This window comes from Carcharhinus amblyrhynchos, chromosome 6 (assembly GCF_965287045.1).
Source record: "Carcharhinus amblyrhynchos chromosome 6, sCarAmb.v2.hapA, whole genome shotgun sequence".
In the NCBI taxonomy this organism is placed as follows: Eukaryota; Metazoa; Chordata; class Chondrichthyes; order Carcharhiniformes; family Carcharhinidae; genus Carcharhinus; species Carcharhinus amblyrhynchos.
This window is the reverse complement of record NC_137329.1, coordinates 27,571,832-27,595,850: the sequence shown is the minus strand read 5'-3', so window position 1 is coordinate 27,595,850 and position 24,019 is coordinate 27,571,832. Positions and strand designations below refer to the sequence as shown.

Below are 24,019 nucleotides of genomic sequence, written 5' to 3'. Positions count from 1 at the left end.
ACAGCGGTCCGCCCTCCCACCCCCGCCACTGATCACAGACAGAGAGCCATTGGATGCTCGACACTTACCTCCTCACTAACTGGAGCGCCTCAATCATGTGGAACGTGCCTGTTTTGTGCTGATTCTGGATGGGCGAAGGTGGTGGTAATAGGGGAAATGCCAGTAAGGTTGGGCATATGCAGCCCGTTAAACCAGGTTAAATGCATGCAAACGCTGAGGCGGGCACGGATTGGGCTACTCACTTAACCAAGTTTTCGGACCCGAAAATGGGTACAACTTGATGGTAAAATCGGGCCTTCAGTCACAATAATGAATATATTTTTATCACAAAGCACAAGGAACCCAGTACTGAGCCCTGCAGAACCACATTAGAAAGGACCTTCCAGTCACAAATACGCCATTCGACCATTGCTCTTCCTTGTCCTTGAGTCAATGAGGCACTTGCTCTTGGACCTCACCATCATTGAATTTCCGACCAGTCAGCCATGCAGAGCTTTGTTGAAGGCCTTCCCTAAAATCCAAATGGCCACATGCAATGGACGATCCTCAGTGACCTTCCTTGTCACCTCTTCAAAAAAGTTCGCCAGACGTGACCGTCCCTTAATGAATCCGTGCGGACTGATTTATTGAAGCATGCCTTAATTGCATCCTGCCAACGTAATGCCTTCACTACACAATGTTTACTTAGCTCTATACTGGGCTGAAAGCTGCATCAGATTTTATCTGACTGTGAAGATACTTCCAGACATGCATGATTGGAGGTTTGGCCTCGGGTGATGTTTTGGTATCAGTTACTGGCAGAGAGAAGCAAGGGTGGAATGAAAAAAAAGGTTTGTTGTCAGGTTTAAACACAATAACACCAGTGTTTGTGCTGTGAAGGAACACCTGATGCCATTTGGTACAGGACACAGAGCCAAAAGCGGAACATTCTGTGAGCAATGCGTAACGTACTTTTATTTATTGACCATGAAGTCCTAATCAGGGCGTCTTGCTTCTGTGTTCAAATACTCACTGACAGCCAGTGAATGACTATAAACTGTCCACTCTCTGACCATGGGAGCTCATCCAGTGGCTACATTAAGCAATTTTAACCTTCTTCACCTGGACTGAATGAGGTGCAGACACAAGAGTGGCAGGGCGGCACAGTGGTTAGCACTGCTGGCTCACAGCGCCAGGGACCTGGGTTTGATTCCAGCTTCGGGTGGCTGGCTGTGTGGAGTTTGCACATTCTCCCTGTGTCTGGGTGGGTTTCCTCCCATTGTCCAAAGATGTCCACGTTAGCTGAATTGGCCATGGTAAATTGCCCCTGACTGTCTCAAGGTATGGAGGTTAGTTGGGGGGGGATGGCGGGTGGTTAGCAGGATAAGTGTGTGAAGTTATGTGGATAAGGCAGGGGTAAGGTGCTCTGTCGGAGGGATGTTGCAGACCTGATGGGCCAAATAGCCTCTGTCTGCACTGTATTGATTCTTGATGGGAAGTTGGTTAGTGCATTTTTTTGGCAATTGCCACAGCATTTCTGATATATTCCACTCAACATCATTTTATCTACAGGCAGATGCCTTGTTCCCATTTAAAATTCTGTTTCAATGATATCAAAAGAAATTCAACAGTATTTTTGTAGAAGATTATTGACAATGACACCGGACAATAGGCACTGACTCTGGGCACTGGCAATGGGTGCCAATTATAGGGCAGGGCAATGACATTGTTGTTGAAACTTGACACTGAAGCCTAGGCACTGGGTACTAGTACTGGGCATGGAAACTGGGGAGTGATACTTGCAATGGCACAAAGTACTGGATGTGCTCATGGGTAATGACACTGGGTATTGGGCACTGACACTCAGCATTGACACTGGGTATTGGGCACTGACACTCAGCATTGACACTGGGCATTGGGCACTGACACTCAGCATTGACACTGGGTATTGGGCACTGACACTCAGCATTGACACTGGGTATTGGGCACTGACACTCAGCATTGACACTGGGTATTGGGCACTGAAACTTAGCATTGACACTGGGTATTGGGCACTGACTCTCAGCATTGACACTGGGTATTGGGCACTGACACTCAGCATTGACACTGGGTATTGGGCACTGAAACTTAGCACTGACCTTGGTTATTGGGCACTGACTCTCAGCATTGACCCTGGTTATTGGGCACTGACACTCAGCATTGACACTGGGTATTGGGCACTGACTCTCAGCAGTGACACTGGGTATTGGGCACTGACTCTCAGCATTGACACTGGGTATTGGGCATTGACACTCAGCATTGACACTGGGTATTGGGCACTGACACTCAGCATTGACACTGGGTATTGGGCACTGACAGTCAGCATTGACACTGGGTATTGGGCACTGACTCTCAGCATTGACACTGGGTATTGGGCACTGACTCTCAGCAGTGACACTGGGTATTGGGCACTGACTCTCAGCATTGACACTGGGTATTGGGCACTGACTCTCAGCAGTGACACTGGGTATTGGGCATTGACACTCAGCATTGACACTGGGTATTGGGCACTGACTCTCAGCATTGACACTGGGTATTGGGCACTGACTCTCAGCAGTGACACTGGGTATTGGGCATTGACACTCAGCATTGACCCTGGGCATTGGGCACTGACACTCAGCATTGACACTGGGTATTGGGCACTGACTCTCAGCATTGACACTGGGTATTGGGCACTGACTCTCAGCATTGACCCTGGGTATTGGGCACTGACTCTCAGCATTGACACTGGGTATTGGGCACTGACACTCAGCATTGACACTGGGTATTGGGCACTGACTCTCAGCATTGACACTGGGTATTGGGCACTGACTCTCAGCATTGACACTGGGTATTGGGCACTGACTCTCAGCATTGACACTGGGTATTGGGCACTGACTCTCAGCATTGACACTGGGTATTGGGCACTGACACTCAGCATTGACACTGGGTATTGGGCACTGACTCTCAGCATTGACACTGGGTATTGGGCACTGACTCTCAGCATTGACCCTGGGTATTGGGCACTGACTCTCAGCATTGACACTGGGTATTGGGCACTGACACTCAGCATTGACACTGGGTATTGGGCACTGACACTCAGCATTGACACTGGGTATTGGGCACTGAAACTTAGCATTGACCATGGTTATTGGGCACTGACACTCAGCAGTGACACTGGGTATTGGGCACTGACTCTCAGCAGTGACACTGGGTATTGGGCACTGACTCTCAGCATTGACACTGGTTATTGGGCACTGACTCTCAGCACTGACACTGGGTATTGGGCACTGACTCTCAGCATTGACACTGGGTATTGGGCACAGACACTCAGCATTGACACTGGGTATTGGGCACTGACACTCAGCATTGACACTGGGCATTGGGCACTGACTCTCAGCAGTGACACTGGGTATTGGGCACTGACTCTCAGCATTGACACTGGGTATTGGGCACTGACACTCAGCATTGACACTGGGTATTGGGCACTGACACTCAGCATTGACACTGGGTATTGGGCACTGACTCTCAGCATTGACACTGGGTATTGGGCACTGACACTCAGCATTGACACTGGGTATTGGGCACTGACTCTCAGCATTGACACTGGTTATTGGGCACTGACTCTCAGCATTGACACTGGGTATTGGGCACTGACTCTCAGCATTGACACTGGGTATTGGGCATTGACTCTCAGCATTGACACTGGGTATTGGGCATTGACTCTCAGCATTGACACTGGGTATTGGGCACTGACTCTCAGCATTGACACTGGGTATTGGGCACTGACTCTCAGCATTGACACTGGGTATTGGGCACTGACTCTCAGCAGTGACACTGGGTATTGGGCACTGACACTCAGCATTGACACTGGGTATTGGGCACTGACACTCAGCATTGACACTGGGTATTGGGCACTGACTCTCAGCAGTGACACTGGGTATTGGGCACTGACACTCAGCATTGACACTGGGTATTGGGCACTGACTCTCAGCATTGACACTGGGTATTGGGCACTGACTCTCAGCATTGACACTGGGTATTGGGCACTGACACTCAGCATTGACACTGGGTATTGGGCACTGACACTCAGCATTGACACTGGGCATTGGGCACTGACTCTCAGCATTGACACTGGGTATTGGGCACTGACACTCAGCATTGACACTGGGTATTGGGCACTGACACTCAGCATTGACATTGGGCATTGGGCACTGACTCTCAGCAGTGACACTGGGTATTGGGCACTGACTCTCAGCATTGACACTGGGTATTGGGCACTGACTCTCAGCAGTGACACTGGGTATTGGGCATTGACACTCAGCATTGACACTGGGTATTGGGCACTGACTCTCAGCATTGACACTGGGTATTGGGCACTGACACTCAGCATTGACACTGGGTATTGGGCACTGACTCTCAGCATTGACACTGGGTATTGGGCATTGACACTCAGCATTGACCCTGGGCATTGGGCACTGACACTCAGCATTGACACTGGGTATTGGGCACTGACTCTCAGCATTGACACTGGGTATTGGGCACTGACACTCAGCATTGACACTGGGTATTGGGCACTGACTCTCAGCAGTGACACTGGGTATTGGGCACTGACTCTCAGCAGTGACACTGGGTATTGGGCACTGACTCTCAGCATTGACACTGGGTATTGGGCACTGACACTCAGCATTGACACTGGGTATTGGGCACTGACTCTCAGCATTGACACTGGGTATTGGGCACTGACTCTCAGCATTGACACCAGGTATTGGGCACTGACACTCAGCATTGACCCTGGGCATTGGGCACCGACACTCAGCATTGACCCTGGTTATTGGGCACTGACACACAGCATTGACACTGGGTATTGGGCACTGACACTCAGCATTGACACTGGTTATTGAGCACCAGCACTCAGCATTGACCCTGGGTATTGGGCACTGACTCTCAGCATTGACACTGGTTATTGGGCACTGACTCTCAGCATTGACACTGGGTATTGGGCACTGACTCTCAGCATTGACACTGGGTATTGGGCACTGACACTCAGCATTGACACTGGTTATTGAGCACCAGCACTCAGCATTGACCCTGGGTATTGGGCACTGACTCTCAGCATTGACACTGGTTATTGGGCACTGACTCTCAGCATTGACACTGGGTATTGGGCACTGACTCTCAGCATTGACACTGGGTATTGGGCACTGACTCTCAGCATTGACACTGGGTATTGGGCACTGACTCTCAGCATTGACACTGGGTATTGGGCACTGACTCTCAGCATTGACACCGGGTATTGGGCACTGACTCTCAGCATTGACACTGGGTATTGGGCACTGACTCTCAGCATTGACACTGGGTATTGGGCACTGACACTCAGCATTGACCCTGGGCATTGGGCACTGACACTCAGCATTGACACTGGGTATTGGGCACTGACTCTCAGCATTGACACTGGGTATTGGGCACTGACACTCAGCATTGACACTGGGTATTGGGCACTGACTCTCAGCATTGACACCAGGTATTGGGCACTGACACTCAGCATTGACCCTGGGCATTGGGCACCGACACTCAGCATTGACCCTGGTTATTGGGCACTGACACACAGCATTGACACTGGGTATTGGGCACTGACACTCAGCATTGACACTGGTTATTGAGCACCAGCACTCAGCATTGACCCTGGGTATTGGGCACTGACTCTCAGCATTGACACTGGTTATTGGGCACTGACTCTCAGCATTGACACTGGGTATTGGGCACTGACTCTCAGCATTGACACTGGGTATTGGGCACTGACACTCAGCATTGACACTGGTTATTGAGCACCAGCACTCAGCATTGACCCTGGGTATTGGGCACTGACTCTCAGCATTGACACTGGTTATTGGGCACTGACTCTCAGCATTGACACTGGGTATTGGGCACTGACTCTCAGCATTGACACTGGGTATTGGGCACTGACTCTCAGCATTGACACTGGGTATTGGGCACTGACTCTCAGCATTGACACTGGGTATTGGGCACTGACTCTCAGCATTGACACCGGGTATTGGGCACTGACTCTCAGCATTGACACTGGGTATTGGGCACTGACTCTCAGCATTGACACTGGGTATTGGGCACTGACACTCAGCATTGACCCTGGGCATTGGGCACTGACACTCAGCATTGACACTGGGTATTGGGCACTGACTCTCAGCATTGACACCGGGTATTGGGCACTGACTCTCAGCATTGACACTGGGTATTGGGCACTGACTCTCAGCATTGACACCGGGTATTGGGCACTGACTCTCAGCATTGACACTGGGTATTGGGCACTGACTCTCAGCATTGACACTGGGTATTGGGCACTGACACTCAGCATTGACCCTGGGCATTGGGCACTGACACTCAGCATTGACCCTGGTTATTGGGCACTGACACTCAGCATTGACACTGGGTATTGGGCACTGACTCTCAGCATTGACCCTGGTTATTGGGCACTGACTCTCAGCATTGACACTGGGTATTGGGCACTGACACTCAGCATTGACCCTGGGCATTGGGCACTGACACTCAGCATTGACCCTGGTTATTGGGCACTGACACACTGCATTGACACTGGGTATTGGGCACTGACACTCAGCATTGACCTTGGTTATTGGGCACTGACACTCAGCATTGACACTGGGTATTGGGCACTGACACTCAGCATTGACCTTGGTTATTGGGCACTGACACTCAGCATTGACACTGGTTATTGGGCACTGACACTCAGCATTGACACTGGGTATTGGGCACTGACACTCAGCATTGACACTGGGTATTGGGCACTGACACTCAGCATTGACACTGGGTATTGGGCACTGACACTCAGCATTGACACTGGGTATTGGGCACTGACACTCAGCATTGACACTGGGTATTGGGCACTGACACTCAGCATTGACCTTGGTTATTGGGCACTGACACTCAGCATTGACACTGGTTATTGGGCACTGACTCTCAGCATTGACACTGGGTATTGGGCACTGACTCTCAGCATTGACACTGGGTATTGGGCACTGACTCTCAGCATTGACACTGGGTATTGGGCACTGACTCTCAGCATTGACACTGGGTATTGGGCACTGACTCTCAGCATTGACACCGGGTATTGGGCACTGACTCTCAGCATTGACACTGGGTATTGGGCACTGACTCTCAGCATTGACACTGGGTATTGGGCACTGACACTCAGCATTGACCCTGGGCATTGGGCACTGACACTCAGCATTGACACTGGGTATTGGGCACTGACTCTCAGCATTGACACCGGGTATTGGGCACTGACTCTCAGCATTGACACTGGGTATTGGGCACTGACTCTCAGCATTGACACCGGGTATTGGGCACTGACTCTCAGCATTGACACTGGGTATTGGGCACTGACTCTCAGCATTGACACTGGGTATTGGGCACTGACACTCAGCATTGACCCTGGGCATTGGGCACTGACACTCAGCATTGACCCTGGTTATTGGGCACTGACACTCAGCATTGACACTGGGTATTGGGCACTGACTCTCAGCATTGACCCTGGTTATTGGGCACTGACTCTCAGCATTGACACTGGGTATTGGGCACTGACACTCAGCATTGACCCTGGGCATTGGGCACTGACACTCAGCATTGACCCTGGTTATTGGGCACTGACACACTGCATTGACACTGGGTATTGGGCACTGACACTCAGCATTGACCTTGGTTATTGGGCACTGACACTCAGCATTGACACTGGGTATTGGGCACTGACACTCAGCATTGACCTTGGTTATTGGGCACTGACACTCAGCATTGACACTGGTTATTGGGCACTGACACTCAGCATTGACACTGGGTATTGGGCACTGACACTCAGCATTGACACTGGGTATTGGGCACTGACACTCAGCATTGACACTGGGTATTGGGCACTGACACTCAGCATTGACACTGGGTATTGGGCACTGACACTCAGCATTGACCTTGGTTATTGGGCACTGACACACAGCATTGACACTGGTTATTGGGCACTGACACACAGCATTGACACTGGGTATTGGGCACTGACACTCAGCATTGACACTGGGTATTGGGCATTGACTCTCAGCATTGACACTGGGTATTGGGCACTGACTCTCAGCATTGACACTGGGTATTGGGCACTGACACTCAGCATTGACACTGGGTATTGGGCACTGACACTCAGCATTGACACTGGGTATTGGGCACTGACACTCAGCATTGACCCTGGGCATTGGGCACTGACACTCAGCATTGACACTGGGTATTGGGCACTGACTCTCAGCATTGACACCGGGCATTGGGCACTGACACTCAGCATTGACACTGGGTATTGGGCACTGACTCTCAGCATTGACACCAGGTATTGGGCACTGACACTCAGCATTGACCCTGGGCATTGGGCACCGACACTCAGCATTGACCCTGGTTATTGGGCACTGACACACAGCATTGACACTGGGTATTGGGCACTGACACTCAGCATTGACACTGGTTATTGAGCACCAGCACTCAGCATTGACCCTGGGTATTGGGCACTGACTCTCAGCATTGACACTGGTTATTGGGCACTGACTCTCAGCATTGACACTGGGTATTGGGCACTGACTCTCAGCATTGACACTGGGTATTGGGCACTGACACTCAGCATTGACACTGGTTATTGAGCACCAGCACTCAGCATTGACCCTGGGTATTGGGCACTGACTCTCAGCATTGACACTGGTTATTGGGCACTGACTCTCAGCATTGACACTGGGTATTGGGCACTGACTCTCAGCATTGACACTGGGTATTGGGCACTGACTCTCAGCATTGACACTGGGTATTGGGCACTGACTCTCAGCATTGACACTGGGTATTGGGCACTGACTCTCAGCATTGACACCGGGTATTGGGCACTGACTCTCAGCATTGACACTGGGTATTGGGCACTGACTCTCAGCATTGACACTGGGTATTGGGCACTGACTCTCAGCATTGACACCGGGTATTGGGCACTGACACTCAGCATTGACACTGGGTATTGGGCACTGACACTCAGCATTGACCTTGGTTATTGGGCACTGACACACAGCATTGACACTGGTTATTGGGCACTGACACACAGCATTGACACTGGGTATTGGGCACTGACACTCAGCATTGACACTGGGTATTGGGCATTGACTCTCAGCATTGACACTGGGTATTGGGCACTGACTCTCAGCATTGACACTGGGTATTGGGCACTGACACTCAGCATTGACACTGGGTATTGGGCACTGACTCTCAGCATTGACACTGGGTATTGGGCACTGACACACAGCATTGACACTGGTTATTGGGCACTGACAGTCAGCATTGACCTTGGTTATTGGGCACTGACACTCAGCATTGACACTGGGTATTGGGCACTCAAAATAAGGGATTTCTGCACAGTCTGAAATTCCTGTCAGGATGATTGTCCTTTTCTTTGGTCACAGGAACAATCTTTGATTTACATTCCTTTCTATGGCAGTTAAAATATAAATGGCAAGGAAATGAAACTAATTTCTGTCAGTGTCTGCTGGAGTAGAAAATTTACTTGTTCACTCAGTGTGTTTTGTATGATGAATATTATTGTTAGAGAGTGTGGAATATATGGTGTTGATGCGATGACAAGGTGTGTCCCTACGAAAGGCGAAACATCCTCCTTTCCTGATCACTGGATGTCCCAAAGTGCCTTCCAGCCAATTAGATACTTCAAAAAATATGTCACTGTTATGTTGCAGGAAAATCAGCAGCCAATTTGGACCCTTAGAGGATGAGAGGGGGGACTTAGTGGTAGGGGATGGGGAAATGGCTGAGGTCTTGGATAACTTTTTTGTTTCGGTCTTCACGGAGGAAGACGTGAATAATTTGCCGGGTGTTAGCGATGAAAAGGTGGTAGGACTGGAGGGTCTCAATGACATTATTGTTACTAGAGAGGCGGTGCTCGACAGACTGGTGGGACTGATTGTGGACAAGTCCCCAGGACCGGATGGAATGCATCCGAGGGTTCTGAAAGAAATGGCGGAGGTGATAGTGGATGCCTTGGTGGTTATTTTCCAAACGTCGCTGGATTCCGGGGAAGTGCCGGAAGATTGGAAAGCGGCTAATGTTACGCCATTGTTTAAGAAGGGTGCCAGGCAAAAGGCGGGGAATTATAGGCCGGTTAGTTTAACGTCTGTTGTAGGTAAAATGTTAGAATCCGTCATCAAGGAGGAAATAGCGAGGCATCTTGAGGGGAATTGCTTGATAGAGCAGACGCAGCACGGTTTCGTTAAGGGGAAGTCGTGTCTGACAAATTTATTGGAGTTCTATGAGGATGTGTCTAGGGCGGTGGATAGAGGACAGCCGGTGGATGTGGTCTTTCTTGATTTTCAGAAGGCGTTTGACAAGGTACCTCACAAGAGGTTATTGCAGAAGGTAAGGGGGCATGGAGTTGGGGGTAGGGTGTTAGCGTGGATAGAGGATTGGTTGTCAAATAGGAGGCAGAGAGTGGGGGTTAATGGGTGCTATTCGGATTGGCGGTTGGTGACTAGTGGAGTGCCCCAGGGGTCGGTGCTGGGGCCTCAGCTATTTACCATTTATATAGATGATCTGGAGGAGGGAACTGAGTGTATGGTGTCGAAATTTGCTGATGACACCAAGATTGCTGGAACGGCAAATTGCGCAGAGGGTGTGGAGAGTCTGCAGAAGGATCTAGATAGGCTGGGCGAATGGGCCAGGAAATGGCAAATGGAATTTAATGTTGGCAAGTGCGAGGTGGTCCACTTTGGTAGGAATAATGGTAGGAAAGACTATTACTTACGTGGCGAAAAACTGCAGCAGGCGACGGTGCAGAGGGACCTCGGGGTCCTTGTGCATGAGTCGCAAAAACTCAGCCTGCAGGTGCAGCAGGTGGTCAGGAAGGCGAATGGGATGCTGGCCTTCATAGCGAGGGGGATTGAATATAAAAGTAGGGAGGTCTTGCTGCGGCTGTATAGGGCATTGGTGAGGCCGCAGCTGGAGTACTGTGTGCAGTTTTGAGCGCCGTACTTACGCAAGGATATTTTGGCCTTGGAGGGAGTGCAGAGAAGGTTTACTAGGCTGATACTGGAGCTATGAGGAGAGGCTGAATAAACTAGGCTTGTACTCGTTAGAGTTTAGAAGAATGAGGGGAGATCTCATTGAGACGTATAAGATGATGAATGGGATGGATAGGATAGAGGTGGAGAGACTCTTCCCGCTCAGAAAGGACAGTAGGACTAGGGGGCACAGCCTCAAGATAAAGGGGGGGCGGTTTAGAACGGAGTTGAGGAGGAACTTCTTCACTCAAAGGGTGGTGAATCTCTGGAATTCTCTGCCCGTTGAAGTGGTGGAGGCTGCCTTGCTAAATATTTTTAAGACACGGGTTGATGGGTTTTTGATAAGCGAGGGGATTAAGGGTTATGGGGAGAGGGCGGGAATGTGGAACTGAGCCATGACAGATCAGCCATGATCTTATTGAATGGCGGGGCAGGCTCGAAGGGCTAGATGGCCTACTCCTGCTCCTATTTCTTATGTTCTTATGGTCTTACGTTCAATTAGCAGACAGTAAGATCCCACAAACAACATTCTGATAATGATCAGCTAATCGGATTTTTTTATGATGAATATTAACCTGGAATAAATATTAAACTGGACACTGGGCAGACCTCTCCCGCTCTTCTTTCAATTAATGCCATGGATCTTTTCAATCCTCCAGAGACACAGGCAGGACCTTGGTCTAGTGTTTCATCCAAAAAGACAGCACCTCTTCTCGGTGCAGCACTTCTTCAGTACTGACCCTCTGACAGTGCAGCACTCCCTCAGTACTGACCCTCTGACAGTGCAGCGCTCCCTCAATACTGACTCTCTAACAGTGCAGCACTCCCTCAGTATTGACCCTCTGACAGTCCAGCGCTCCCTCAGTACTGACCCTCTGACAGTGCAGTGGTCCCTCAGTACTGACCCTCTGACAGTGCAGCGCTCCCTCAGTACTGACCCTCTGACAGTGCAGCACTCCCTCAGTATTGAGCCTCTGACAGTCCAGGACTCCCTCAGTACTGACCCTCTGACAGTGCAGCAGTCCCTCAGTACTGACCCTCTGACAGGGCAGCACTCCCTCAGTACTGACCCTCCGACACTGGTACAGTCCCTCAGTACTGACCCTCTGACAGTGCAGCAGTCCCTCAGTACTGACCCTCCGACACTGGTACAGTCCCTCAGTACTGACCCTCTGACAGTGCAGCAGTCCCTCAGTATTGCTTCTCTGAAGTGTTGCACTCCCTCAGTACAGCCCTGCTAACAGTGTTGCACTCCCTCGGTACAGCCCTGCTAACAGTGTTGCACTCCCTCGGTACAGCCCTGCTAACAGTGTTGCACTCCGTCAATCCAGCCCTGCTAACGGTGTTGCACTCCCTCAGTACAGCCCTGCTAACAGTGTTGTACTCCCTCAGTACAGCCCTGCTAACAGTGTTGCACTCCCTCAGTACAGCCCTGCTATCAGTGTTGCACTCCCTCAGTACTGCTCCTCTGAAGCGCTGCACTCTCTCAGTATGGCTCTGCTGACAGTGTTGCACTCTCTCAGTACTGCCCCTCAAACAGTGCTGCGTGGCCTCAGTACGACCCTGCTGGCAGTGTTACACTCCCTCAGTACAGCTCTTCTGAAATGCTGCACTCCCTCAGTACAGCTCTGCTGACAGTGTTGCACTCCATCAGCACTGCCCCTCGAACAGTGCTGCACTCTCTCAGTACAGCTCTGCTGACAGTGTTGCACTCCCTTAGTACCGCCCCTCAAACAGTGCTGCACTCCCTCAGTGCAGCTCTGCTGACAGTGTTGCACTCCATCAGTACTGCCCCTCAAACAGTGCTGCACTCCCTCAGTGCAGCTCTGCTGACAGTGTTGCACTCCCTCAATACTGCCCCTCAAACAGTGCTGCACTCTCTCAGTACAGCTCTGCTGACAGTGTTGCACTCCCTTAGTACCGCCCCTCAAACAGTGCTGCACTCCCTCAGTGCAGCTCTGCTGACAGTGTTGCACTCCCTCAATACTGCCCCTCAAACAGTGCTGCACTGCCGCAGAACAGGGTATTAGTGGGAGGGGTTTGGGAGCTGGAGTTGTATATTTTGAATTATTCGTCAATAATGATCACTGATTAACAAAAAATCCTCAAGCGTTGTGATGTGAAAAATGAAAGCGATTCCCCCCAACATCCCCTTGCTTATCAGTAACCGGGGACACCTTTGAAACAGACGCTGTTTAATGTACAGCCTCCGGAACAAATAGATGGCCAATAATTTGTTTGTTTCGGGTGTACCAGTGCGGCGATAGAAAGCGAAACTCGGGAAATACAGCGAGCTGTAAACTGGAGTCGATTCCACGTGATTTCTGAGAAAGGAAACTGGATTGCCATATTTGGCAGGTTAGACTCTCCACCCCCCCCCTCCCCCCCCAAGCTTCTCGACCCGGGCGGCTGGAGTTTGTGGCGAGATTTTAAACCACAAAACGAGAGAGTGAGCTCCTCCTCCGGGAGGGAGGGAAGGGGCTTTCACAGCCGGCTGGTGGCAGCGTGTGATGTAACTGGTTGTTCGAGGCTCTCACTATAAAACAGGCTGGAGTTTGCAGGTTGCTTTTGAATTGAAGGCAGGCAGGCTGGCAGTGGTGTTGAAGTTTGGAGTGACTACAATGGGCAAGCAAAGGTGACTCATTCTCTCCTGCAGACACTGGGCCAGGGAAAACCCATGTTGTATTTATGATTGGCACCTTTTGTAACATTGTAAAATTCACTGCTTTCTATTATCCTGCATCCTGGTCAGACATAACAACCCCCCCTTATCCACTTTTGCATTTTACAGAATGAATAACCAGAAACCGCAGCTGGGACCCTGGCTGATCGAGCAGATCGACAGCGGCAATTACCCGGGGTTGTATTGGCTGGATCCCGAAAAGACCGTATTCCGGATTCCCTGGAAACACGCTGGCAGGCAGGACCTGTGTGAGGATGATTACAGCATCTTCAAGGTATGAGGGGCAGAGCGGCCCCCGGCTTCGAATTAATGCCTTTGCATTTGGAGAGAATAAATGTTTTCCCATCCTTAGCAGTGAAGTAGTATTGTGCACTGAGGCACTGCACTGTCGGAGGGTCGGCGCTGGGGGGGGGATGCTGCACTGTCGGAGGGTCGGCGCTGGGGGGGGGATGCTGCACTGTCGGAGGGTCGGCGCTGGGGGGGATGCTGCACTGTCGGAGGGTCGGCGCTGGGGGGGATGCTGCACTGTCGGAGGGTCGGCGCTGGCGGTGGGGGGGATGCTGCACTGTCGGAGGGTCGGCGCTGGCGGTGGGGGGGATGCTGCACTGTCGGAGGGTCGGCGCTGGGGGGGGATGCTGCACTGTCGGAGGGTCGGCGCTGGCGCGGGGGGGATGCTGCAAAGTGTTGGTTTCCTTTCGCTGTATTACTAACTTTAAAATACTTAATTGGCTAAGTACTTTGTGATATCTGTTAGTGTGGAAGTCGCTATCTATGTGCGCATCTTTTATATATTGACTTGTACCAGGTGTAGTTTCTGTTGGAATTGTTTGGGTTTTGAAAGAAGCCCCAGTCAATGATTTAAGCTCGCTTTAATTATAACTTTGCTGGAAATCGCGTTCTCAATGAATGTTGTTTTAATGTTGGCATGAAATGTAGAAAATCAGTGGTTTAGGGTGGCATAGTGACGCTGGTTAGCATTGATGCCTCACAGTGCCAGGGCTGTGGGTTTGATTCCTGGCTCGGGTCACTGTTTGCGGAGTCTGCACGTTCTACCCATGTCTGCATGGATTTCCTTCGGGTGCTCTGGTTTCCTCTCTGTCTGAAAGACATGCTGATTAGGTGCATTGGCCATTCTAAATTCTCCCTCAGTGTACCCGAACAGGTGCCGGAGTGTGGTGACTAGAGGATTTTCACAGTAACTTCATTGCAATGTTAACGTAAACCCACTTGGGACACTAATAAGAATAAAATAGTGTCAGTTCTAAAGTCAACGGGTGGCAAATCTCAGTGGGGAATGTTCTATGAATACTGAGTGAGTGAACCTCACAGCACAGCTTGCACATGTTGCCTTGCTGTGGGGGTGCTTCATATAGGAACAGTACATTGCTTGCTGCCCCAGAACATACATGATGTCTGCCTCGAGGCAGGTTGAAGGGATGTCCTCTGGTTGCTGCTCCCTTTGCTGGGGCAGGGGTGGCAGTGATCCCAGTCCATTGAACTGAGAGCTTCATGTGATGGGGGGGGGGGTGCACTGAGACCCCTCCTCAGGATCGCTCAGTGAACTGTTAGCTGAGAACCTGGGTTCTGTCAGGTAGTGATGAGCAGCTAGTGCCCACTGGGCAATGACCATGTGGGTAGTAGAGTGTACCTCCTCAATAGCAGAGGAAATTGAGTGGAGAGTTAGAGTAACAGATGAATATCAGTTCTCCTACCCATCAGAGAGAGGACTGAACACGTTAAATGTTTCCTTTCCAGTTTTGTGAGTTAGTTAAATCTAATTTATCAGCTTAGTAACCTCCCAGTGCTTTGATTAATAAACTTTAATTTGTAAAACTAATTAGTCCCAAGTAGACTTATATTAACACTGCAATGAAGTTACTGTGCAAAATTCCCTATTCACCACACTCTGGCACCTGTTCGGGTACACTGAGGGAGAATTTAGCATGGCCAGTTCGCCGAACCAGCACGTCTTTGGATTGTGGGGGGATGCTGGATCATCCAGAGGAAACCCACGCAGACATGGGGAGAATGTGCAGATTCCACGCAGACAGTGACTTAAGCTGGAAATCAAACCCAGGTCCTGTGCAGTCTGTTGGCTCAGCTCCATTGTTGTGCCTTGATTCAAGATCCTCCCATGTGTATGTTTCTAAGTAGTGATTCGTCAGTTGATTTTATCCAAAAACCAGTAATTGAAATGTCACGCAGGAAACAGGCTTGAGTTATCGCTGTCTGAGCATGTTGTTAGTCTGACAGTGTCACTTTGCCCTGTGGCTAGCAACGTGTGAGGCAGGTAGAACGTTGAGGATTTCTGCCTGTCAGCTCACCCCAAACCTCTGGCACAGTTGTCAGCAACTGTAATATCTACTCGTGTGGGAGGCATGGCAATTGCTATTTAGGGGCAGCAGAGAGGGAGTGCCACACTGCCAGACGGACTGCGCGGAGGAGGGTTTGCATGGAGGGGGTGCCACACTGCCAGAGGCGTTGCGGGGAGGGGTTGCCGCACTGCCAGAGGGACAGTATGGCTGGAGTACTGAATTGTCTCCATACTGGTATTTTTCACGGCTGTTGATTGGCAAGAATTTTGCCCCCTCTTTTTCAGGGTTGGGCCATAGTGAGTGGGAAATTCACCGACGGTCCTCGCAAATGGAAAACCAACTTCCGGTGTGCCCTCAACACCAACGACTCATTCAATTTGATTGAAGACAACTCAAAGGACTCTTCAAACCCACATAAAGTCTACACCGTCACCAACCAAAAGGCCACTCCAGCTCCTGGTATGTACCACTTGTACACTTAGATGCAGTGTAAATGTTCTAGATCACAGAAAGGGACTGAAATGCCTGGAGACCAGTGACAGATCAGTTATGGTTTAATGAAATAGCAGAACAGGCTGTACAGGGGCTGGATCACCTGTGCCTGTTTCTATGGATGTCTGTGTGTGGGTGTTTTTAAAAGATCTGCATCTTGATATAAGTGTACCATGTTCTTTCAGTGCCACAGTTTATTGCAGCTGTAATCTATTCTATCAGCTTCAGATCAATAAATAGCAACAGTAACATGGGGACTATGCTGCTGCGATAGTTTAAAAAATCTCTATGGCAGGAATTGTGTTTTAAAACTCCAATCTTGGCAAACGTTTTTGTTTTATTAGATTAAGTAGCCACTGGACCTGGGGAAGGAGGGAGATGTTTGACATTGGATTTGTTCATGAAATGAGGATGCTATTGGCAAGGCCAGTACTTATCGTCCACTTCCTTGTGTCTGTGCAGAGGTTGCACGTTCTGTGCTGGTTAGATGCATTGGCCATGCTAGATTCTCCCTCAATGTACCCGAACAAGTGCCAGAGTGTGGTGACTAGCAGGTTTTCACAGTAACTATAGATCTACTTGTGACTAATAAATAAACTCTAGCTTTACTTGTGGTCCTTAGGGAGCATGGTGGAGAGCAGCTGGTGAAAGACTGCTGCAAAACTGTGCCATCTCAGTCAAGAATGGGCTAAACAAGGGTCAGCTCACTTTCCGATTGGAGTTCACAAGTTGAGTGACCAATGCTGGGACTAGTTGTCTCCGCTTGAGTATTCAGACTTCAGTTAATGTGGAGAGATTGGAGTGGGTAGAGTTGTTCACCACAAAGCAGCTAGAACTCTTCACCTCCAAGCGAAGAGGGTTAAGCGGAGATTTAATAGAGATGTTAAAAATCATGAGTTTTGACGGGCTAAGTAACTGTTTTCAGTGGCAGAAGGGTTGGTAACCAATCGACAGGAACGTAAGATGGTTGGAATGTGCTGTGTCCAAAGATGGCAGAGGTAGATCCAAAAGGAATTGGAGAACTACTTGAGAAGGAAAAAGAACAAATTGCAGGGAAGTGGGGACCAATCGAATAGCTCTTTCAAAGAGCCAATACAGCCACAAAGGGCCAAATGGCCTCTTTCTGTGCTGGCTCATTCTGAGATGGAGATGCCGGCGTTGGACTGGGGCAAGCACAACAAGACCTCTCGCAACACCAGGTAAAAATCCAACAGGTTTATTTGGAATCATGAGCTTTTGGAGCACTGCTCCGAAAGTTCGTAATTCCAAAGAGAACCATAGAACACTACAGAAACAACTCATTCCACACTCCCACCACTCTGTGTGAAGAAGCACCCCCCCCCGCCCAATAGTCCCTTTAAACTTTTCCCCCTTCACCCTTAACCGATGTCCTCCAGTTTTTTTTCTCTCCTAGCCTCAGTGGAAAAAGCCTGCTTGCATTCACCCTATCTATACGCTTCATAACTTTATACGCCTCAATCAGATCTCCCCTCATTCTTCTATACTCCAGGGAATAAAGTCCTAACCCTATTCAACCTTTCTCTGTAACTCAGTTTCTCAAGTCCTGGCAACATCCTTGTAAACCTTCTCTGCACTCTTTCAACCTTATTAATATCCTTCCTGTAATTAGGTGACCAAAACTGCACACAATACTCTAAATTCAGCCTCACCAATGTTTTATACAACCTGTTGGACTTTAACCTGATGTTGTGAGACTTCTTACTGGATTGTTCTGTGACTTGGGATATTTGCCAAAAAATATTTGAAATAGAAGTTAAAATCTTTTTTTGATGCTATGATTTCAGATCTTTCGCAGGATGATGACAATCCAGACTCAAGATTGTACATCAGTCCAGAGACGACCCCGGCCCAGCCCAACTTCACACTCTACAACCCCCAACATTCCTTCGCATTTCAACTTCAGGTAGGATGGGACCTGGGACATTCCTGTGCTGAGCTTCGAACCATCTGGAAACCTATTAAACCGGGATATCCGGACATGTAGCGGGAAGCAGTGATCCCAGAGCTGGTTATTGACAGTTTGAGAGCTCCAGATAACAGTAGTCAACTATAGTCTTTTCTCAGTAACTGTCTCCCTTGTAAATGATTTTGGATTCATGGCAGCGGGGAGAATTCCACATTCTTAGAATGGTAGGCTGTCAGACTGTTTAATTTCTGTGTGCATCTTTAGCTTAGCTTGATTTTGTGACTTGCTGCTTGCTTGTCTCTGGATTCCTGAACTGAAGAAAAAAGACATTCTCAATCTCCCCTGAATTTTAAACAACTCGACTTTGGTAGCAATAACAGGAAGACAGATTATTATTTGAATGAGTATAAATTGAGGGAGGTGGATACTCATTGAGAGCTCGGAGCCCTTGTGCATCGGTCACAGGTACAGCAGGCAGTACAGAAGGCAAATGGTAAGTTGGCCTTCATAGAGAGATGATTTGAGTTTAGAGATAGGGATGTTTTGCTGTAATTGTACAGGTGTGGCCTCACCTATACACCGATTAGAGCATTGTGTGCAGTTTTGGCATCCTTATCTGAGGAAAGATGTCCTTGCTATAGAGAGAGTACAGCGAAGGTTACCAGGCTGATTCCTGGGATGGCAGGACTGTCATATGAGGAGAGACTAAGTCAGTTAGGACAATATTCACTGGAGTTTAGAAGAGTGAGAGAGGATCTCATAGAAACTTATAAAATTCTAGTAGGGGTAGACATGGCAGATTCAGAAAGAATGGTGGGGGAGTACAGAACTAGGGGCTATATATTTTGAGGATAAGGGGTAAACCTTTTAGAACTGAGGCGAGGAGAAATTTCTTCACCCAGAGGATGGTGAATGTGTGGAATTCACTACCACAGAATGTAGTTGAGGCGTTGTCGGATTTCAGGAAGAAATTAGATGTAGCTTTTGGGGCTTAAAAGAACCAAAGGATATGGCAGGAAAGGGGGATCAGGATGTTGAATTCGATGATCAGCCATGATCAAGATGAATGGCAGAACAGGTTTGAAGGGCTGAATGGCCTCCTCCTGCTTCGGTGTTTCTATGACTAGCTCAACCCACAACTTCCTAATCTCCAGCAAGCAGAAGGCAATCCAGTCCAGTCACTCATCACTGTGGTCTCATCATGTCTGAAAGAGGACATCTCTGAGACAGATGGTTGTGGAATTGATTTATTATTGTCACACGTGTAAGTATACAGTGAAAAGTATTGGTTTTTGTGTGCTATACAGACAAAGCATCATACTGTAGATAGAGAAGGAAAGGAAAGGGTGCAGAATATAATGTTACAGTCATAGCTAGAGTGTAGAGAAAGTAGAGGTCCTACTCTAGAAATGCAAACGGTGAGTCCAAGTGGACACTCCTGGGCAGTATTGGGGGGGTGCTGCAATGTTGGGAGGGGCAGTACTGATGAAACGCCACACTGCTGGAGAGGGCAGTACTGAGGGAGTGCTGCACTGAACAAAGTGCTGTCTTTCTGCTGAAGTGCTGAAGCCCAGGCTGCATTCTCAGATGGGTATGAAATAGCTCATGGTGAAAATGGGGAAAGAATAGCAAAGGATACCCTCTCACCCCACTGTGTGGCCCAGCAAGTATTTATCCCTCAATTAACATCATTAAAAATCTGAATAGCTGTTCATTTATTATAATGTGTTTTGTGAGATCTTGCTGTGCATACATTTGCTGCATCATTCCCCACATTCCAATAGTGACTACACTTCAAAAAGTTATCAGTTGGCTGCACAATGCTTAGGGTTGTCCTGCGGTTGTGAGAGGCACGATAGAAATTCATGTCTTGCGTTATATCACATGCAGAATCATAGAAATGAATCACAGAAACCCTACAATACAGAAAGAGGCCATTTGGCCCATCAACTCTGCGCTGACCACAATCCCACCCAGGCCCTACCCCCATTTCCCTACATATTTCACCCACTAATCCCTCTAACCTACACATCTCAGGACAGTAAGGGCAATTTTAAGCATGGCCAATCAACCTAACCCACACATCTTTGGATTGTGCGAGGAAACTGGAGCACCCGGAGGAAACCCGCGCAGACACGAGGAGAATGTGCAAACTCCACACAGACAGTGACCCAAGCATGGAATCGAACCCAGGACCCTGGAGCTGTGAAGCAGCAGTGCTAACCACTGTGCCACCCTGCATGTTAAAACCAAGAGAATTTCTACGGTGCAGAATGAGGCTACTTGGCCCACCAAATCTGCACTGACTTACCCAGGCTCAAACCTCCCTTGCCCTTTCCCCATAACCCTTTATACCAATCCACCTAACCTACGAAGGAGATTGTCATCGACTTTAGGAAGCACAAAGGTGAACATGCCTCTGTCTACATCAGCAAGGATGAAGTAGAGGGTTGAGAGCTTCCAGTTTTTTCCAGGTGTCCAGATCACCAGCAACCTGTCCTGGTCCCCCCCCATGCCGACACTATAGTTAAGAAAGCCCACCAACGCTTTTACTTAGAAGACTAAGGAAATTTGGCATGTTAGCTATGACTCTCACCAACTTTTACAGATGCACAATAGAAAGCATTCTTTCTGGTTGTATCACAGCTTGGTATGGCTCCTGCTCTGCCCAAGGCCACAAAAAAACTGCAAGAAGTCGTGAATGTAGCCCAATCCATCACGCAAGCTAACCTCCCATCCATTGACTCTGTCTACACTTCCTGCCTGCACTCTCTCCTTTCCTTCTCTATGAACGGTATGTTTCATCAGTATAGCGCTCAAGAAACAATACTCTTTACTGTTTGTTAATACATGTGACAATAATAAATCAAAAAAATCTTTGGGTTGTGGAAGGATACTGGAGCACCCAGAGGAAACCCACACACAGTATTTGTAAATGTGACATTGGGCAGAATTTTCTGCCCCACCTTCCTCACCCTCTTCATGTTTTTCATGTTGGCAAAGGCCATTGGCTGGCGATGGGACCATCTGGTCCCACCGTTGTCACCGGGATTTGCCGCTGACTTCATCTTCTGACGCTGGGAAACCCGTGACGGGTTCGCTGTCGGCGGGACTGGAAGATCCCCCCGGTGGGAGCAGGTGGAAAATTCTGGCCAATTACACTGAAGTAGAAAGAAACAGCGAGAATATCGCTGGGTAAACTGTTTCAAAAGAAAAAGAATCCATTCACTTCAGTTATTTTTGTAGCATTCTAATGAACCCTACCGTGTGTGACGTGGGAGATTGAGCTGCAAAATAAGTGACATGGAGCAGCAGTTCTGTTTGTCACTAATATATCTATTATTGCTCTGATACTAAAGGAAGCTTACTTGCTGATTAATTAATTAATGTCATTCCCAGGCAGGTATGGTATCAGCCATATCCAAAAATCAATTAGATTTTTTCTAAATTGTTTGTGGGACAGGGGCACTGCTGGCTGGCCAGAATTTAGTGCCCATCTCTAGTCACCCTTGAACTGAGTGGCTTGCTAGACCATTTCAGAGGGTAGCTGAGAGTCAACCACATTGCTGTGGTGCTAGAGTTGGCCAGACCAGGTAAGGACAGCAGATTTCCTTCCCTAAACCCATTAGTGAACCAGATGGATTTTCCTGACAATCAACAATAGTTGCATGGTCTTAATTTCATGGTTCTTAATTCCAGATTTTTTTTATATAGAATTCGGATTCCGCCATTTACAATAGCAGGATTGAACCTGGGACCCCAGAACATTGGCTGAGTTTCTGGATTAATAGTTTAGTGGTAATGCCACTAGGACATGACCTCCTCATAGAATCATAGAACACTACAGTGCAGAAAGAGGCCCTTCGGCCCACCCAGGCCCTACCCCCATATCCCTACATGTTATACCCACTAATCCCTCGAACCTCCGCTACCCTGGACACTACAAAGAACATCCCAGCACAGGAAACAGGCCCTTCGGCCCAACAAGCCCGCGCCGCTGCATCTTCCTACACCTACCCCGCCCTCTGTGTATGTGAGTGGAACCCCTAATGTAGCCAGATTCAGGGGAGAATAGTGTCAATTTGGTACACCAATCAGCCTAAGAGCACATCTTTGGGGTGTGGGAGGAAACCGGAGCGCCCAGAGGAAACCCACGCAACCACAGGGAGAATGCGCAAACTCCCACAGACACAGGCCCAAATCCATGCATCTGCACAGCTAGCAGTGATAGTCACTGAGCTGTTGCGGTGCCCATCTGCTGGTCCAGGATTAAGCACACACAACGACACGAAGTACTAGGCCACTCCCGGAACCTCCAAGAGCAGCCCATGCACAACCCACTGTGTGCATGCCCCTCGTTTGACAACAAGGTAGACCGACACCTGTGGAATAAAAAGACAATACGTTAACATATAAAACTACATTTCCGGTGTCGTCCCGAGGCTCTGACCGTATTTAATACCCTCTACTATAACCCTCCATCCTTGCTTCGCTCATGTGTCTGTCTAAGTAAACCTTAAACAAGTCCAACGTGCCTGCCTCCACCACCCTACTCGGTAGCGCGTTCCATACCCCCATGACCCTCTGCGTGAAAAACCTTCCTCTCGTATCTAAATTATACTTCTCTCCCCTCACCCTTAGATCGTGACCTCTCGTAATTGTCCCCAATTTAGGGAAAAGCCTACTCTATCTATTCCCTTCAGTATTTTATATACCTCTATCATATCCCCCCTTAATCTTCGTCTTTCTAAGGAGAAGAGCCCCAGTTTCTCCAACCTTTCCTCGTAACTCAGTCCTTCCATGCCAGGCAACATCCTGGTAAACCTCCTCTGCACCCTCTCCAGGGTCTCCACGTCCTTCCGGTAGTAAGGTGACGAGAACTGGACGCAGTACTCCAAATGCGGTCTAACCAACGTTCTGTACAACTGAAGCATTAGACGACAGCTCTTATACTCTATACCCCTTCCTATAAAGGCTAGCATTCCATAAGCTTTCTTCACAACCTTCTCTACCTGTGTCGACACCTTCAGAGAGTTGCGCACCTGCACTCCCAGGTCCCTCTGTATCTCTATACTCTTAATCGGTCTGCCTTTTATCATATAACTCCTCCTTGCATTATTCCTTCAAAGGGGCAATTTCTTAGCATGGCCAATCAACCTAACCCGCACATCTTTGGACTGTGGGAGGAAACCGGAGTACCCGGAGGAAACCCACACAGACACGAGGAGAATGTGCAAACTCCACACAAACAGTGACCCAAGCCGAGAATCGAACCCAGGACCCTGGAGCTGTGAAGCAGCAGCGCTAACCACTGTGCTACCATGCCATAACGATATAACGTTGATAATGGATGGTTTCTGGGACTTGATGGCTGATAGGCTCTGTAAAATGGGATCTTTCTTGGGATTAAAACTCTTGATAGCTCAGCAAGTTGAATTAATAAATCCCATTGACTTTCTTCAGCCTACCCACACCTTTTATATTTAATGCCTGGTAGTCCATC

The 24,019-nt window shown here is 48.9% G+C and overlaps 1 protein-coding gene across 2 annotated transcripts in view; it reads left to right on the top strand.

Moving 5' to 3' along the window:
* The window catches only part of irf7 (interferon regulatory factor 7), a 48,948-nt gene that overhangs the window by 5,719 nt on the left and 19,210 nt on the right, over positions 1 to 24,019 (top strand). Inside the window, exons 1-4 of one of the 2 annotated variants that reach the window (XM_080190102.1) lie at positions 13,663 to 13,734; positions 13,891 to 14,056; positions 16,382 to 16,556; positions 18,395 to 18,513. In XM_080190102.1, the coding sequence (XP_080046228.1) occupies positions 13,721 to 13,734; positions 13,891 to 14,056; positions 16,382 to 16,556; positions 18,395 to 18,513 (474 nt within the window). In that variant the 5' untranslated portion in view covers positions 13,663 to 13,720. Of the gene's footprint in view, positions 1 to 13,662; positions 13,735 to 13,890; positions 14,057 to 16,381; positions 16,557 to 18,394; positions 18,514 to 24,019 lie in introns of those variants that run through there. The other variant, XM_080190103.1, reaches the window with a different exon arrangement.